Source organism: Ctenopharyngodon idella, chromosome 2 (genome assembly GCF_019924925.1).
Source record: "Ctenopharyngodon idella isolate HZGC_01 chromosome 2, HZGC01, whole genome shotgun sequence".
Classification (NCBI taxonomy): domain Eukaryota; kingdom Metazoa; phylum Chordata; class Actinopteri; order Cypriniformes; family Xenocyprididae; genus Ctenopharyngodon; species Ctenopharyngodon idella.
Genome location: NC_067221.1, coordinates 3884152 through 3899091, shown reverse-complemented (window position 1 = coordinate 3899091; position 14940 = coordinate 3884152). Strand labels below are relative to the sequence as shown.

The 14940-nt window shown below is 47.6% G+C and overlaps 1 protein-coding gene across 1 annotated transcript in view; it reads left to right on the top strand.

Annotated features, from left to right (window-relative positions):
- The window catches only part of LOC127522230 (protein NLRC5-like), a 159905-nt gene that overhangs the window by 111988 nt on the left and 32977 nt on the right, over positions 1-14940 (top strand). Inside the window, exon 24 of the mRNA XM_051911974.1 lies at positions 8013-8213. Coding sequence (XP_051767934.1) covers positions 8013-8213 — 201 coding nt within the window. The remainder of the gene's footprint in view (positions 1-8012; positions 8214-14940) is intronic.

The following is a 14940-nucleotide window of genomic DNA, read 5'->3' as shown; positions in this document are numbered from 1 at the left end:
CCGCCAGGTGGTATAAATTGGGGAGCAGATGCCATCGCACTCAGTTTTTCGCTGAGGAGACAATCTAGTCCGCACTACAGCGAGGGTACAGCAACTGTGGCGACAGGACGTATGTCTCCGTTCCCTCCTTCAGGGAACGAGGGTTACATACGTAACCGAGACGTTCCCTTTCAGTCGGTCACGTTCGACGTACGTCAGTAGTGACCGACGAATTGGGATCCCAAATAAAGCGCCACAGTATGAACCCCTTCCAGTGCCCAGCGCAAGCTCTAGCCACCCGGCGCACCAGTGGGACGGGGAAGGGGGCGAGCTTACGCCGAGAGAGTCTACTGCTGTTCCGACATACCCACTAAGTAAACTAGACGACACTGGGGAAGCGAACCCGTAGGGGACGCTGCGGAGACCACTACCCACCCGTAGGGGAGGAATTTACGTGGAGAGTACACATATGGACTGGCCGTGGGCAGTACGCATATGGAGTCCCTGGGATGGCTCCACCTGGGTAGGGGGAGACTCATCTGACAGGTAACAGCAGAGCTGGCTCTGCTAGGGAAAGACACGGGCTCGCCGTAGGGAGTTGACTGGACAAATACACACATGGGACCACTCACGTGGAGGGGTCACGACATGTGGAACCCAGCCAAACGTCAATGTCCTGGTGGAGTGGGCTCTCAACCTGAGCGGGCAAGGCACGCCCTGAGACTCATACGCCAGGGCGATGGCGTCCACTATCTAGTGGGCCATCCTCTGCTTGGAGACAGCCTTTCCCTTCTGCTGGCCTCCGTAACAGACAAAGAGCTGATCTGAGGTCCTGAAGCTTCGCGTTCTGTCCACGTACAGGCGCAGAGCGCGGACGGGACAGAGCAAAGCTAGGGCTGGGTCTGCCTCCTCCGAAGGCAGCACTTGCAGGTTCACTACCTGATCTCGAAAGGGAGTGGTAGGAACCTTGGGCACATATCCAGGCCGGGGTCTCAGGATAACGTGAGAGTCACCGGGCCCGAATTCCAGGCACGATTCGTCAACCGAAAATGCGTGCAGGTCCCCTACCCTCTTGAGCGAGGTCAATGCAACCAGGAGGACGGTCTTTAGGGACAGTACTTTTAACTCGACTGATTGCAAAGGCTCGAAGAGATGACCCCGGAGAGATGTAAGAACCAGGGTCAGATCCCAAGAGGGTACAGAGGGGGGCCGGGGAGGATTCAGTCTCTTCGCCCCCCTCAAGAACCTGACGATCAGATCGTGCTTCCCTAGCGATTTACCATCAACTGCATAGTGATGTGCGGCGATGGCGGCAACATTCACCTTGAGGGTGGAGGGAGACAGCCTTCGCCCCAGGCCCTCTTGCATAAAGGAAAGCACGGTTCTGACCGAACATGATCGGGGGTCCTCTCGCTCTGGTTGAGAGGAACACCATTCGATGAACAGGTTCCACTTCAGTGCATAGAAGTTCCTTGTAGAAGGAGCTCTAGCGGAAGTGATAGTGTCTGCGACCGCTTGCGGGAGATCACTCAGAACCTCCGCGTCCCGTCCAGGGACCACACATGGAGTTTCCACAGGTCGGGACGCGGGTGCCAGAGGGCGCCCCGTCTCTGAGTCAGGAGGTCCTTCCTCAGAGGAATAGGCCAGGGAGGTGCTGTCGCGAGGAGTGTGAGGTCCGAGAACCAGGTCTAAGTTGGCCAGTATGGAGCCACTAACAAGACCTGCTCCTCGTCCTCCCTGACTTTGCACAGGAGCTGTGCGAGAAGGCTCACTGGGGGAAACGCATATTTGCGTAGGCCTCGGGGCCAGCTGATTGCCAGGGCATCCGTGCCGAGCGTGCCGCCGGTCAGGGAATAGAACAACTGGCAGTGGGCAGACACCGGGGAGGTGAACAGATCTATCTGTGCCAGATCAGCTGGACCACCTGGGGATGGAGCCGCCATTCGCCCGGAAGCAGAGGCTGCCGTGAGAGCTCGTCGGCTGCACGGTTGAGCACGCCTGGGACGTGAATGGCACGAAGCGACCTCAGATGCTTCTGACTCCATAGCAAGAGATGGCGGGCGAGTTGCGACATACGGCGGGAGCGTAGACCACCCTGATGGTTAATGTACGCAACGGCCGCAGTGCTGTCCGAGCGGACCAGTACGTACTTGTCTGTCAACAGCTCCTGGAAGCGGCCCAGTGCAAGACGTACTGCTAGCAACTCGAGGCAAATGATATGCCAATGCATTTGGGGCCCCGTCCACAGACCCGATGCTGCATGCCCGTTGTACATGGCTCCCCACCCCGTGGCGGAGGCATCTGTGTGGACCACAGCATGCCTGGACACTTGTTCGAGGGGAACTCCCGCCCGCAGGAACGAAGGGTCCGACCACTTGGTGAGGGTGCGACAGCAGTTCGGTGTCACAGCGACACGGAATGTACCGCGCTGCCACGCCCATCTAGGGACCCGGCCGCGGAGCCAGTGTTGAAGCGGCCTCATATGAAGCAATCCGAGCGGCGTGACTGCGGCTGCGGATGCCATATGCCCCAGGAGCCTCTGAAAAAGTTTCAGTGGGGCCGCTGTCCTGCGCTTGAGCGTACTCAGGCAGGTCAACACTGACTGGACGTGCTCCTTGGTGAGGCGCGCAGTCCGGGCGACCGAATCCAGTTCCATACCGAGATAAGAGATTCTCTGCCCGGGGGAGAGTTTGCTCTTGTCCCAGTTGACCCGAAGACCCAACCGACTGAGGTGAGCTAACACCATGTCCCTGTGTTCGTACAACTGCTCCCGCGAGCTGGCCAGGATGAGCCAGTCGTCGAGGTAGTTGAGGATGCGAACGCCCTGTTCCTTGAGCGGAACAATGGCCGCCTCCACAACCTTCATGAAGACGCGGGGCGACAGGGCCAGCCTGAAGGGTAGGACTTTGTACTGTTATGCCCGACCCTCGAACGCAAACCGTAGGAAGGGTCTGTGACGAGGCAGAATCGAGATATGAATGTACGCGTCCTTCAGGTCGATCGCTGCAAACCAATCCTGGGGACGGACGTATTCGAAAATGCGCTTCTGCGTAAGCATCTTGAACGGCAGCCTGTGAAGGGACCGGTTCACGCAGATCCAGGATTGGCCATAGCCCACTGCCCTTCTTCGGTACAATGAAGTAGGGGCTGTAGAACCCTGACTCCATATCGGCTGGACGGACTGGCTCGATTGCATCCTTCGCCAGGAGGACAGCAATCTCCGCCCGGAGAACAGGTGCATTGTCCAGGGACACCTGAGTGTAGTGGACACCCCTAAAGACCGGGGGACGCCGGGCGAACTGAATCACATAGCCGAGTCTGATAGTGCGAATGAGCCAGCGGGACGAGCTGGGGAGCGCTATCCAGGCTTCCAGACACTGAGCCAGCGGGACCAAAGGCACCACAGACGCACCGGGGGTGGGGCAGCGAAGCAGAGTGCTGGAACCCGACTCGGACGGTGCAGCGGCCCGAAGTGGGGTCAGACTCTGCGAGGTGACAGTGTGAATGGGAGACGGCTGGGGGGGCGGCCTCGACCATCACACTGGGACCTGCTGGCGAAGTGAGAGTGGGCTGCGAGTGGCAAGGCGGGCCCTCGCACGCTGACAGCCGCAGTCTCTTGTGACCTGGAGGATTGGGAACCTGCTCTCTTTGTGATGAAGTGGGTACCTGCTGGACTCCGGAGAGCCAGCGTTGGGACAGACAAGTTCACAAATTCCCCCCGGCCCTCCTCCGGGGGTTGGAGAGACGATGGAGTCCTCTCCCGAAGAGCAGGAACCTTCCCCTCCAGGTCGCCCGTCTCAGGGTCGCATCTTCCTCGACCTCTTGCCACCTGGCTTGGCCTGAGCGGGCTTGGCGCCGCGTCCGCGACCGGCACCTGCTGTTTGGCTGGTGTTGGCTGCTGCTTTGCCGTCTTAGCAGGCGCGGAGGACAACGCAGGCAGGCGCCCTCGGTGACGAGCGGGCTGAGGCTGTGTGTCCGGCGGCGGGGTGGAGGCAGCAGCGGACCGCCGGGGCAGGACGTGTTTGATAGCCTCAGCCTGCTTCTGGGCGGCAGAGAACTGCTGGTCGAAGCTCTCTACTGCGTCGCCGAAAAGGCCGACCTGTGATATGGGGGAGTCCAGGAACCGATACTTGTCGGTATCCCTCATATCAGCAAGGGTCAGCCACAGGTGGCGTTGCTGGACCACAAGCGTGGCCATCGCCTGACCAACAGATCGTGCCGTCACCTTAGTCGCCCGGAGGGCGAGGTCCGTGGCGGCACGCAGCTCCCCAAGCAGCTGCTGGTCAAGACCTCCCTGGGGCATTTCCATCAACGCTTTTGCCTGATGAACTTGCAAAAGGGCCATGGCATGCAGGGCGGAGGCGGCCTGTCCACAGGCTCTGTAAGCTTTCTCTGTCAAACCTGACGAGAATTTACAGGCCCGGGATGGGAGACCGCGCCAGCCAGAGGCCGTTGGACACAGTTGCATCGCAACAGATCTCTCGACTGGGTGAATCTGCGTATATCCCCTAGCCTCCCCGCCATCCAAGTTGGTGAAGGCGGACGAGGGACCAGGTCTCGCACGAATGCTATAGGGCGTCCGCTAGGACCTGGTCACCTCATCATGTACCTCCGGGAAGAATGACATCGGGGCAGGGCGCTGGGGACCAGCGCGGGCCACCCCGAGGTACCAATCATCAAGCCGAGAAGGTTCAGGACACGGTGGAGGGTTCCAGACGAGACAACGCTACGGTCCCGGAGGGAGGTAACGCAGCCGAGTCCTCATCTCCCGAGGACTCTTGCTCACCTTCCGATGCCGCGATCGACATGCGGTCATCCGCCGGTGCTCCGAAAGAAACGGCTGGTCGCTCCGTAGAGGGACCAGCATGCTCAGTCGGCAACACCACTGGTTGCAGTGAGGTAGAGGGGACAGGGCCCGCGGAGCGGCGCTCGGCGGGGAAGCCCTGACCATGATCCTCAGATCACCCAGCCTACACGCCGACACACCATCACCCCGCCCGAAGCCAGAGAAAACGGCGGAACGGGGCATAGGGGAGGGGACCCCCGCTCCCTGAGAACCAAGGAACGAGAGTCTCGATCTCAACACTGCAATAGTCATGTTCCCACAGTGAGAACATGAACTATCCACAAAAGCTGTTTCAGCGTGCTGAACGCCCAGGCACGTGATGCAGCGATTGTGGCCGTCAGTGGGGACCAATGAACGACCACATCCAGTAACACGCAGACGAAATGACATCTTGAAAAAGATGCAGGGTTCGTCTGTGAAGCTCTTTTAGGAGCGGAAAATTCAGCTCTCTTGTGCTGAAGCACACAGGGAGTGTCACGATGTGTTCGGGTACACCACTCCCCGAACACAATGGAGGAACCGGCCCAAATCGCAACAGACAACAAGCTAGGATTGGAAATTTTGCTGTAAAAACAGCAGTTGAGAGCTTTCAAGCTCAGGCTCCTCGGGAAGCTCGCGACCTCGCTGAAGTGCTGTCACACCAACACAAGACGCTATTTTCCTTCTCAAGGCTTGAAGAATTCACTCTGAAGTCTGAAAAGCTGGAACACAACTAGATGGCTCCAAAGTGAAAGACAGAGTGCAATGGCATCTGCTCCCCTATTTATACCACCTGGTGGGGGCGGTGCGCATTATGCAAATATCGCACGCCAACTCCATTGGCCTGTTGTAGTTCACTCGAAGCTGATAGGGCTCTCTAGCGATATCCCAATTCGTCGGTTACTACTGACGTACGTCGAACGTGACCGACTGAAAGGGAACAATGGTTTTCTTCCAGAGCTTAGAAAACTCTTCGAATAAGTGATAGATTGAAAAAAACAGCTGCACTATAAACACAGAGATGTCTTTCCTAACTTTCACAGGTTAATTCTGTGTAAATTAAATATAAGTGTGTATATATTGATGGCTCTTTGTGAACGTGACTGCTGAATGTGATCATGTTTACTGATTGCTGGTGTGAAACAAGTTTTTTTGTGACATCAGAACTGTTCATAACTGCTTTCAGTTTAATGTTTGTATTTCACAAAATGTAAAATGTCTAATTTTGGTGTAGCATATACTGTAACTTTTGAACAAGTGCATTTTAAAAATCTGTGATCAGTATCTGCCTGTAATAAGATCCACCGAAGGCAAGTTGACTGAACACAAGTGCAGCTTTATTCTAGTGATGTTACTCCTGATACCGAGGTTTCAAAGCTTGTGTTGTCAGGTTTTGCAGGAGTGAGGACCCAGGCACAGAATGAGCAGTAAAGGGATTTTATTAACAATACTAAAGAGAGGGCACAACAGGGAGATTAAGGTGTGAAACAGACAAACAGCAGGGCAGGGCAAACGACACAATGACAGGCAGGGAGGATGACCACTGAGAATCAGTCAAAGGTGGACCAGCAGCACCAGGCGGGATGAAGGTGGGAAGAACCAGTCAAGAATATGAGGAACCTGAGGCTTGATGCTGATCTCTCAAGTAGTTCCAGTCTTGGCTGCCAGGCAGTCAAAAACAGTGGCCAGACAGACTCAGGACACAGGGCAAAGGAGGGCAAGAACAAACACAAGACTCAAACAATAGACAAGACACAAGACAAACAGGCAAGGCACAAGAGAGAGTTAATAAAATAAAACATGAGGCAACAAATTCTGAAGCAGAGAACTAAGATTAGAGAAACAAAAGAAATAAAATAAAAATTAAAGAAGTAAATGACTGAAACTAGCAAACACAAAATAAAGCAAGAGAACACCCTTGCACCCTTGCTAAAATAAATAAAGGATTAGTTGACCAAATCAAAAACAAAATATAAACCAAAAAATGAAGCCTTGGAGAACTAGAACAAAATAAAAACTAGAAATTATCAAGAAGGAAAATAATCAGACAAGGAAAGCTAAATCTATCACTGACTGACAAGATCTAAGAGCACTATCTATCTATCTATCTATCTATATATATATATTATATACACACACACACACAGACACAGACACACACACACACACACACACACACACACACACACAATGAACGCAACAAACCAGCAAAGACATGAGGGAAGGAAGCACAATATAAGGGGACCAGAGCACACGAGGTTAAGGTGAGCACAATTAGTAAAACGAGGAGTAGACAGGACTAAACAAGGGGGCGTGGTGACAGCAAACAAGGAGGCAGGACAAAAGGAGCACATGGCAAACACAAACAAAGACAAAGCCATGTGCTGACACACAACACAAACAGAGACATGAACTATAAACTATTAACTACGACTTTTCCCTCAATTATCTCCTAATTTACTGCTTATTAATAGTTAGTAAGGTAGTTGTTAAGTTTAGGTATTGGGTAGAATTAAGAATGTAGAATAAGGTCATGCAGAATAAGGCATTAATATGTGCTTAATAAGTATTAATAAATAGCCAATATTCTATTAATATGCATGCTAATAAGCAACTAGTTAAAAGACCCTAAAATAAAGTGCTACCAAAGTTTTTTCCTGCACCACATTTCCATTGATCAGCATGTGTCTCTGTGTACATTAGAAGCCTCGAGAAATTAACCACTTTTCAAAACATCTGGCTGGAAAGCTTCAAAGCTTCACGAAGCTTCATCTTGCAACCACTACTTTATTCAAATAAACACGAACAAAATTAAAATAACAAAGAAAGACTTGATTAAGGAACATGAACATAAACCTCACCAACAGCAGTTACAGGGAACAAAGCCAGACAAAACACAATGATAACATGAGGGCTATATATACACACAGACACTAATGAACAAACAAGAAATACCTGAACACAATGAACCAATGAAAACGTGACATGAAATGAATGTGTAAACTAACATAAATAGATTGACGATTTCAACCTTTGTATTGTTACAATGTCGGTATTATATTTAAATGAACAATGTGTCGTCTTTCTCCATGTTACCTGCACCTGAATATCCCTGTTTATTTGTCAGCAAAAGTCTGCTGGATGAAGCTAAACATGTTAGTTGATCATCATAGATCTGAGTCATTGTCTTTTCTCTTTCTGTCTTCAGCCTGAGTGAATGCAGTATTACAGAGAAACAGTGTGTCATCCTGACTTCAGCTCTGAAATCAAACCCGTCACACCTGAGAGAGCTGGACCTGAGCTGGAATAATCTAGGAGACTCTGGAGTGAAAAACCTCAGTGATCTACTGATGAACCCACAATTCAAGCTGGAGAAACTATCATTATCATCACCACCAGTTTTCATGCAGTTAGTATCATTATACTGTATTTACCGTTTAATTTATTTTAAGTCAACAGGGCACAAGTCACATCAGTTGTAGCGCTGCATCTCCATCTGAAGAAAGATTCAGAAACGGTTTAGTAAGGATTAGTTCACTTTCAAATGAAAATTAGCCCAAGCTTTACTCACCCTCAAGCCATCCTAGGTGAATGTGACTTTCTTCTTTCTGATGAACATAATCAAAGAAATATTAATAAATATCCTGATGCATCCGAGCTTTATAATGGCAGTGAACAGGATCAATGAGTATGAGCTGAAGAAAGTGTCTCCATCCACATCCATCCATCATAAATATGTGCTCCGGGGACAATACATTTTTGAATGTTGAATTTTGATTTTATTTTATACATATATTATTACATTAATAATTATGATTTAGTTTGATTATTAGGATTTTTGGTCTGCTTTTAATACAATTCACCAAAAAACTATTACACTATTAATAGTAACCCTTGTAAAAGCAGTTCAAAACAATATGCTTTTGTTATGTTATAACAAAAGTATGACTTTACAAAAGCACTTTACAAAAAATGAGATGAAATAAAATAAAACGGCAAATGTTTGTTTTCATTTTCACAAGCTGTTTATACTTAGGCCCTATACAACTTTTTTTAAACTTTTAAATATTTTTAACTATTATTTTGCGTTTTAGACACATTTTAGGCACCAAGTGTATTATTATTTACTTTATTATTACTATTTATATATTCATATCTGATTCTACCTTCACCACGTGATATAGTTCAGATGTGTGTGGAAATGATGCGTTGTGACTGCAGAACTTTTAGAGACGTTTAAAATTGTGCAAAACAATCCCGCACCCTGTTGAGGCCCTGTTATAAAACACAAACAAACAGTGTTACTTTAATTTAACATGAATAGTTAGTATGTTACTACATTGAAACCGTTAATGATGTTTTTTTGTTTTTCTTAATTGATAATAATGATGCTCTGCTCTGGTCCAGGTTACGTTCTTCATGAAGTAGCGGCGCGCGTGCGACCAAGTGTAGCAGTGTAGCTGCACAGCCCCCTCTATTGGTGAATATAATCACTACACGATTGCTCTGATAACCAACAGGCTGCTGTATGCTGGTTGGTCAGGCTTTTTTTGCAATGCATTTGCGGGTTGTTTTGAACGAGCTGTAAAATGTAGACATTTCCGGGGACAGCTCGAGTCGGGGACAGAACACGAAAAACCGGGACTGTCCCCAGAAAACGGGGATGTCTGGTCACCCTGCCCTGGAGCCATGTGGAGTACGTTTATTATGGATGGATGTGGATGGAGACATTTTCTTCAGCTCATACTCATTGATCCCGTTCACCACCATTATAAAGCTCGGATGCGTCAGGATATGTATTCATGTTTCTTTGATTATGTTCATCAGAAAGAAGAAAGTCATATACACCTAGGATGGCTTGAGCGTGAGTAAAGCTTGGGCTTCGAAAAGCCAACTTACTGAAATGCTTTTTAAACTTATTTTTCTGAGACTAACATTTCTGACTTTAACTCCTCCTAGAAGTTTAAAGCTAGAACTACCAAATTCGACTCAAACCTTCAGACTGTTCTGACTTAGTGTGCTTTATCTTTTCTAACTGATCAGATTTACGGTTTTCTTAAAAACTCCAACTGTCAAAATTCAAATTTAAACACACTGAAGCCCATTAGACTCAATTAAACTGAAACTCATTCAAACTCATTTAATCTATCTATCTATATTGACCATTTCTATCTGTCTATATGACCATTTCTATCTATCTGACCATTTCTATCTATTTATCTATCTATCTGTCTATCTGTCTGTCTGTCCATTTCTATCTGACCATTTCTATCTATCTGACCATTTCTATCTATCTATCTATCTAAACTACTAAACTAAATCTTAAACTTTCAAACTGAAAACCTTCAAACTTTAAGCTTTTAAAACTACAAACTTTCTGGTTAGACTTTTTCAAGCCAACTTAAAGTTTGTCTACAAACTAGATAAAAAAAAGTTTTCATTTGAAAGTGGACTAATCTTTTAACCGGTTTGTATGTGTATCAGTAAAAAGAGCATTAAACTTTAAAGCATTTTAAACTGTGTGGCTGTAAAATTGTTTCATATGCTGGAATCTGACAAATCTTTGCTGTGAAACAAGACAGAAGTGAGAACAGACTAAAAAACAGTGTAACAAATTGTCACGAATGGCTGGTTGTAATGAAGCTCACTATATGAGTGTATGGGACGCTCAGGGGGTTCAGGTGTAGTGCACCAAAGATGGTGTGTGTGTTTCCAGTGAGAGAAACAGGAGAGGGAATCCCAGTTTAACTTGTTTAATCAAAGGAGGTTTGTATATGTTACTTCACACATGTGGTCTAATAAACGGAAGAGAAACAAGGAAAACAGTTGTAAATATATCAGTAAAATGACACAAACATGCAGTTATTAAGTAATAGATTAATTAACATACATGGTTTAACTGTGTGCTGATTATATTAATAAATAATTAAATAAACAATGACAAGCAGATGGCACAATCGTTGTGTATGCTCAATATTACAAGGAACATATGCAATGTCATCAAATTCAACATTTTCAAACAATATTGAACAACTTGGGTGATATGTAACTATAAGTGAATATAGTATTTCGATTTTAATAGAAATACACTTATTTTCAAGCTCAAAGTCCAATAAGAAAATGTTTTGGTTTCACTTGTGACCCAGTTTCAAATGCGTTCAATTTACAGGCAAATATCGACATTTCGAACAATAATATTAATTACAAAGGCAAAATATATATGAAAACTCACCCATAATCATTTACGCACTGTAGAAAACATATACAAAAGTTGAATAAACAGTCCAGCCAGCCTGATTCATATTCGTAATTCAGCTGCCGATTCTGCATGTCCACGCCTGACTGAGCTGTGTATGCTAAATACCACTAGGGGGCGTGTTAGGGCTTTCTCACACAGCCGCCCCCAAATGTGAGTAAAGACATTTGAAATAGTGAGAAACCCTAACTAATTGGTAGGCTTAATAGAATCCTCATCAGAAAGTTAAGGGAGTGGCACTATACGGGATACAGGTCTCACATGTGTGATTGTGTACCTGAACTTCAACTGTTCTGGTACGTCCATCAAGTCCAGGGAAAATATTAGTCACTTTACCTACTGGCCAACATGCACGTGGAAGTTGTGGGTCCACTATCAGTACCAACTGATCTAGACCAATTTCTCCTCCATCTTTACGCCACTTCTGTCTTTCTTGCAGATTTGGGAGATAGTAATGGATTAATCTAGACCAGAAATGGTCAGCAAGTACTTGGCTATGTTTCCATCTTCTGGTTCCCAAAAGGTTACTTGAATCATAGAGCACTTGTGGGAGTGAGGAATCGTGTTGGCCCATTAGGAGAATGCTAGGCGTAACTGGGTCCAGATCCGACACGTCTGAGGACACGTATCCCAAAGGCTTGGCATTTAGGATACCCTCTACCTCAGTGAGCAACCATTATCGGAAAGAAGCTCAAATGGTTTGAGCTATGAATCTGCGGAGAGACATCAAGAATGCATCTGTGTCAAGGCTCTCTAAGAGACCAAGATGGATACAATGGGTGGTCAGACATCTGAAAACTATTCCCCATCTTTTCTCTGTTCATCAGCCGATCTTCACTGTGAATGGACCAAAGCAATCCATTCCAGTGGAATAGAATGGGGGTTTGTACAGACGTAGACGTGCTGGTGGGAGGTCGGCCGTTTTGGGTATATCAGGCTTGGCACGCCATTTCCGGCAGTCCATACACATGTTCAGCTTGAAGGATATTAGCCACCTGCACTCCGGTAAGTGCCACACTAAGCTCAAGCCAAGGGATCGTAATTTGCTTACGAGGTGACACTCGTGAACGGGCTAACACAAATGAGACATGCACATGTCCTTCATTGTTTTCTGTGTGCATGTAGGCCACTGAGCCATAAGCCCTCTCAGATGCGTTGCAGAATATATGTAAATCCCGATGGAGGATTTGCCCATGCTCCTCAAATGAAGTGTAACATCTTGGGATTGCGATCTGATTCAAACTTTGGAGCTCTTGTTGCCAGTCTTGCCATCTGGTTAACAAGCTGTCAGATGATGGGCCACCAAAGATTGTTCTTCCACAAATCCTGGACCAGCACTTTGGCTTGGGTAGTAAATGGAATTAGATAACCCAGGAGGTCATATTGTGATGCCAAAACTCTGTAGACATTACGCAGAGTAGGTTCAAGGCATCCGGATTGGCTGGGTTTGTAGCTGAATGAGTCTCTGAGGCAGTTCCACAGTAGCCCAAGTGTACCTTCCAGAAGGTCAGTACTCTTTTGTGATAGCCATAGTTCACTACTCTGTGATCTTGCTTCAGAGGGAAGATGTTGGATTACATCGGGCCTGTTGCTGGCCCACTGGCGGAGCTCGAACCCACCAGTGAGCAAAAGTTGCCGTAGGTCGTCTACTAATGCTCTAGCTTCAGCAACCATTTGAAGGCTATGTAGACAGTTGTCTACATAAAAGGAACTTTTGACCGTTCTCACCAGAGCTGGGTCCACTTGCGGGTGGTTTTGAGCGATTTCCTGGAGTGCATATATGGCACAGCACAGGCTGCACGTTGTGCCAAATGGCAAGACTTGCCATTCGTAGATTTTAGGCTGTTCTGTCCTCTGCATATCTCTCCACAGTAAGCACACTATAGGCTTATCACTTGGCAAGAGGCGAACCTGGTGGAACATGCCTTTCACATCTCTGCTGATGGCTACAGGATATTCACGGAACCTTAGCAAGACACCAAGTAAAGAGGGACCAAGAACGGGCCCAGGCAGGAGGACGTCATTCAAAGCTTGGTCTTGGTATGAATAAGAACAGTTGAAAACAATTCTGTCCTTGTGGTTATGTGTCACCATATGGTGAGGGATGTAGCACGACTCAGGAGACTGCTCAGCTTCTTGTGTTGATATTTCTGCCACATAGCCAGCTTCTTGCAGTTTTCTCATTTCAGAACAGACTCAGCTGGCCTAGGGTCTTTAGCAAGTTTACGCTCAGTGCTTCGAAGGTTCGCCATTATTGCTTCTTTTGAGGCTTTAAGAAGTTCAGTATTGGGCCATCTAAGCAAGGGAGTGGCATATCGCATAACTCCGCTGACTCCTACCCTTGTGGTATGAACGAGTGGCTGTCTTCTCCTTAACGTAGGGCAGAGTATCAGTTTGCCAGAGGCATTCCACATTCTTGAATAACTCAGTATTCTGTGTGGTTATGGTTATGTGGAAACACCGTGGGGAGGAAAGAGTGGTTTGACTGAGCCCAATGGGACCTTGGAGGGTCCAACCAAGTCTGGTACAGACAGCAATCAGTCCTTTGGCGGGTCCCATGCACATTGGCTGAACAGGAGTAAGCAGGTGAGGCATGTCAGACCCGATGAGCAACAGAGGTTGGGCTCGGTCTATCAAGGGTAATGGCAAGGACCTAATATGCTCATACTTGCGCTGAAGAGCAGACACAGGGAAAGAATGTTCGGAAAGTCTCAGGTATTTCCTGGTTTGTGCAAGGGTGACACATGAAGGGAAACAGTGGCTCCATGCAGATTAACTACATCCTGATGGACAGTGCGCAAAGTGAGTGTTTCAGGTTCAGTAGGGAGATTCGGCTGGTCTACAGCCTGTGACAGAACAATACTACACTCTGAACAGTATGGGCAGAAGGGTTGAATCTTAGAAGGGGTCTTAGATTTTGTCTGTTCCTGCAAGACTGAACTAGCCTCAGCTGAATACAAGATAGATGTGGATCTCTCTTTTAGGGGAGAAACTACTGACCTTTCTTGGCAGATGTAGCAGTATCAGCCTGATACAGTGTAGCTGCTTTATTGGAGATGCGCTTCGCCTGTGACTTCATCTGCAGCCATGCAGACAGATCAGGTAATGTATAAGTACGGTCTGTGCCAGTTTGCAGAATACCTCGGCTGAAACAGTACTCGATGAACCCATCGTGATATGATGGTGGCATCTTGCTTAACAATCGATCAATGTGAGAGCCACAGCGCAGCTCGTATCCGTTTGGGCCCTCCAAAGTTCTGAGCATCCCTACTAGTGTTTGGATAAGGAAAAGGAGTCAAATGCTTCTGCATCACCGAACTTGACTGCTGGTGCATTCAGTATGACACCTAATTCGGACTGTACCAGCTGACGTGGTTGGCCATATTTATCCTGAGGTGCTTGTAATGCGGTTGTGTATGGCCTGGGGTCATGCATGTATGCTTTGGCCAACTGCAAAGTGCTAGGGAGTTTTAAGTGACTTAAAAGGACCTGATATTTGTAATGTTCACTCAAATGAGGCTGGTTATTCATTACATTGTCTAAGGCCATCTTCAGTAGTGCAAAGTCACTTTCCCGGCCAGTGTCAAAGTATGGAATAGCCGGCTTTGGGACACCATAAGCTGAGGCAGCTAGCATTTCCAGACCAGGTGGTTGGACTGGGGAGGGGTACAATGCTGCCTGACTATAAGGGGCATCAGTTGGAGGAACAGGATACGGTACTGCTGTCCAATGAGGGCTAGGATTCGTGGCTTGGTAGGACTGAGTATGTAAGGGAGCCCCTAATGTTACAGGAACCCTAGGTGGGGCTGTAGGTAGGACACTAACAAAGGGTGTCTGACTATAGGTGACAGAGGTATCTGAGTAATGCTGCGGTCTGGCT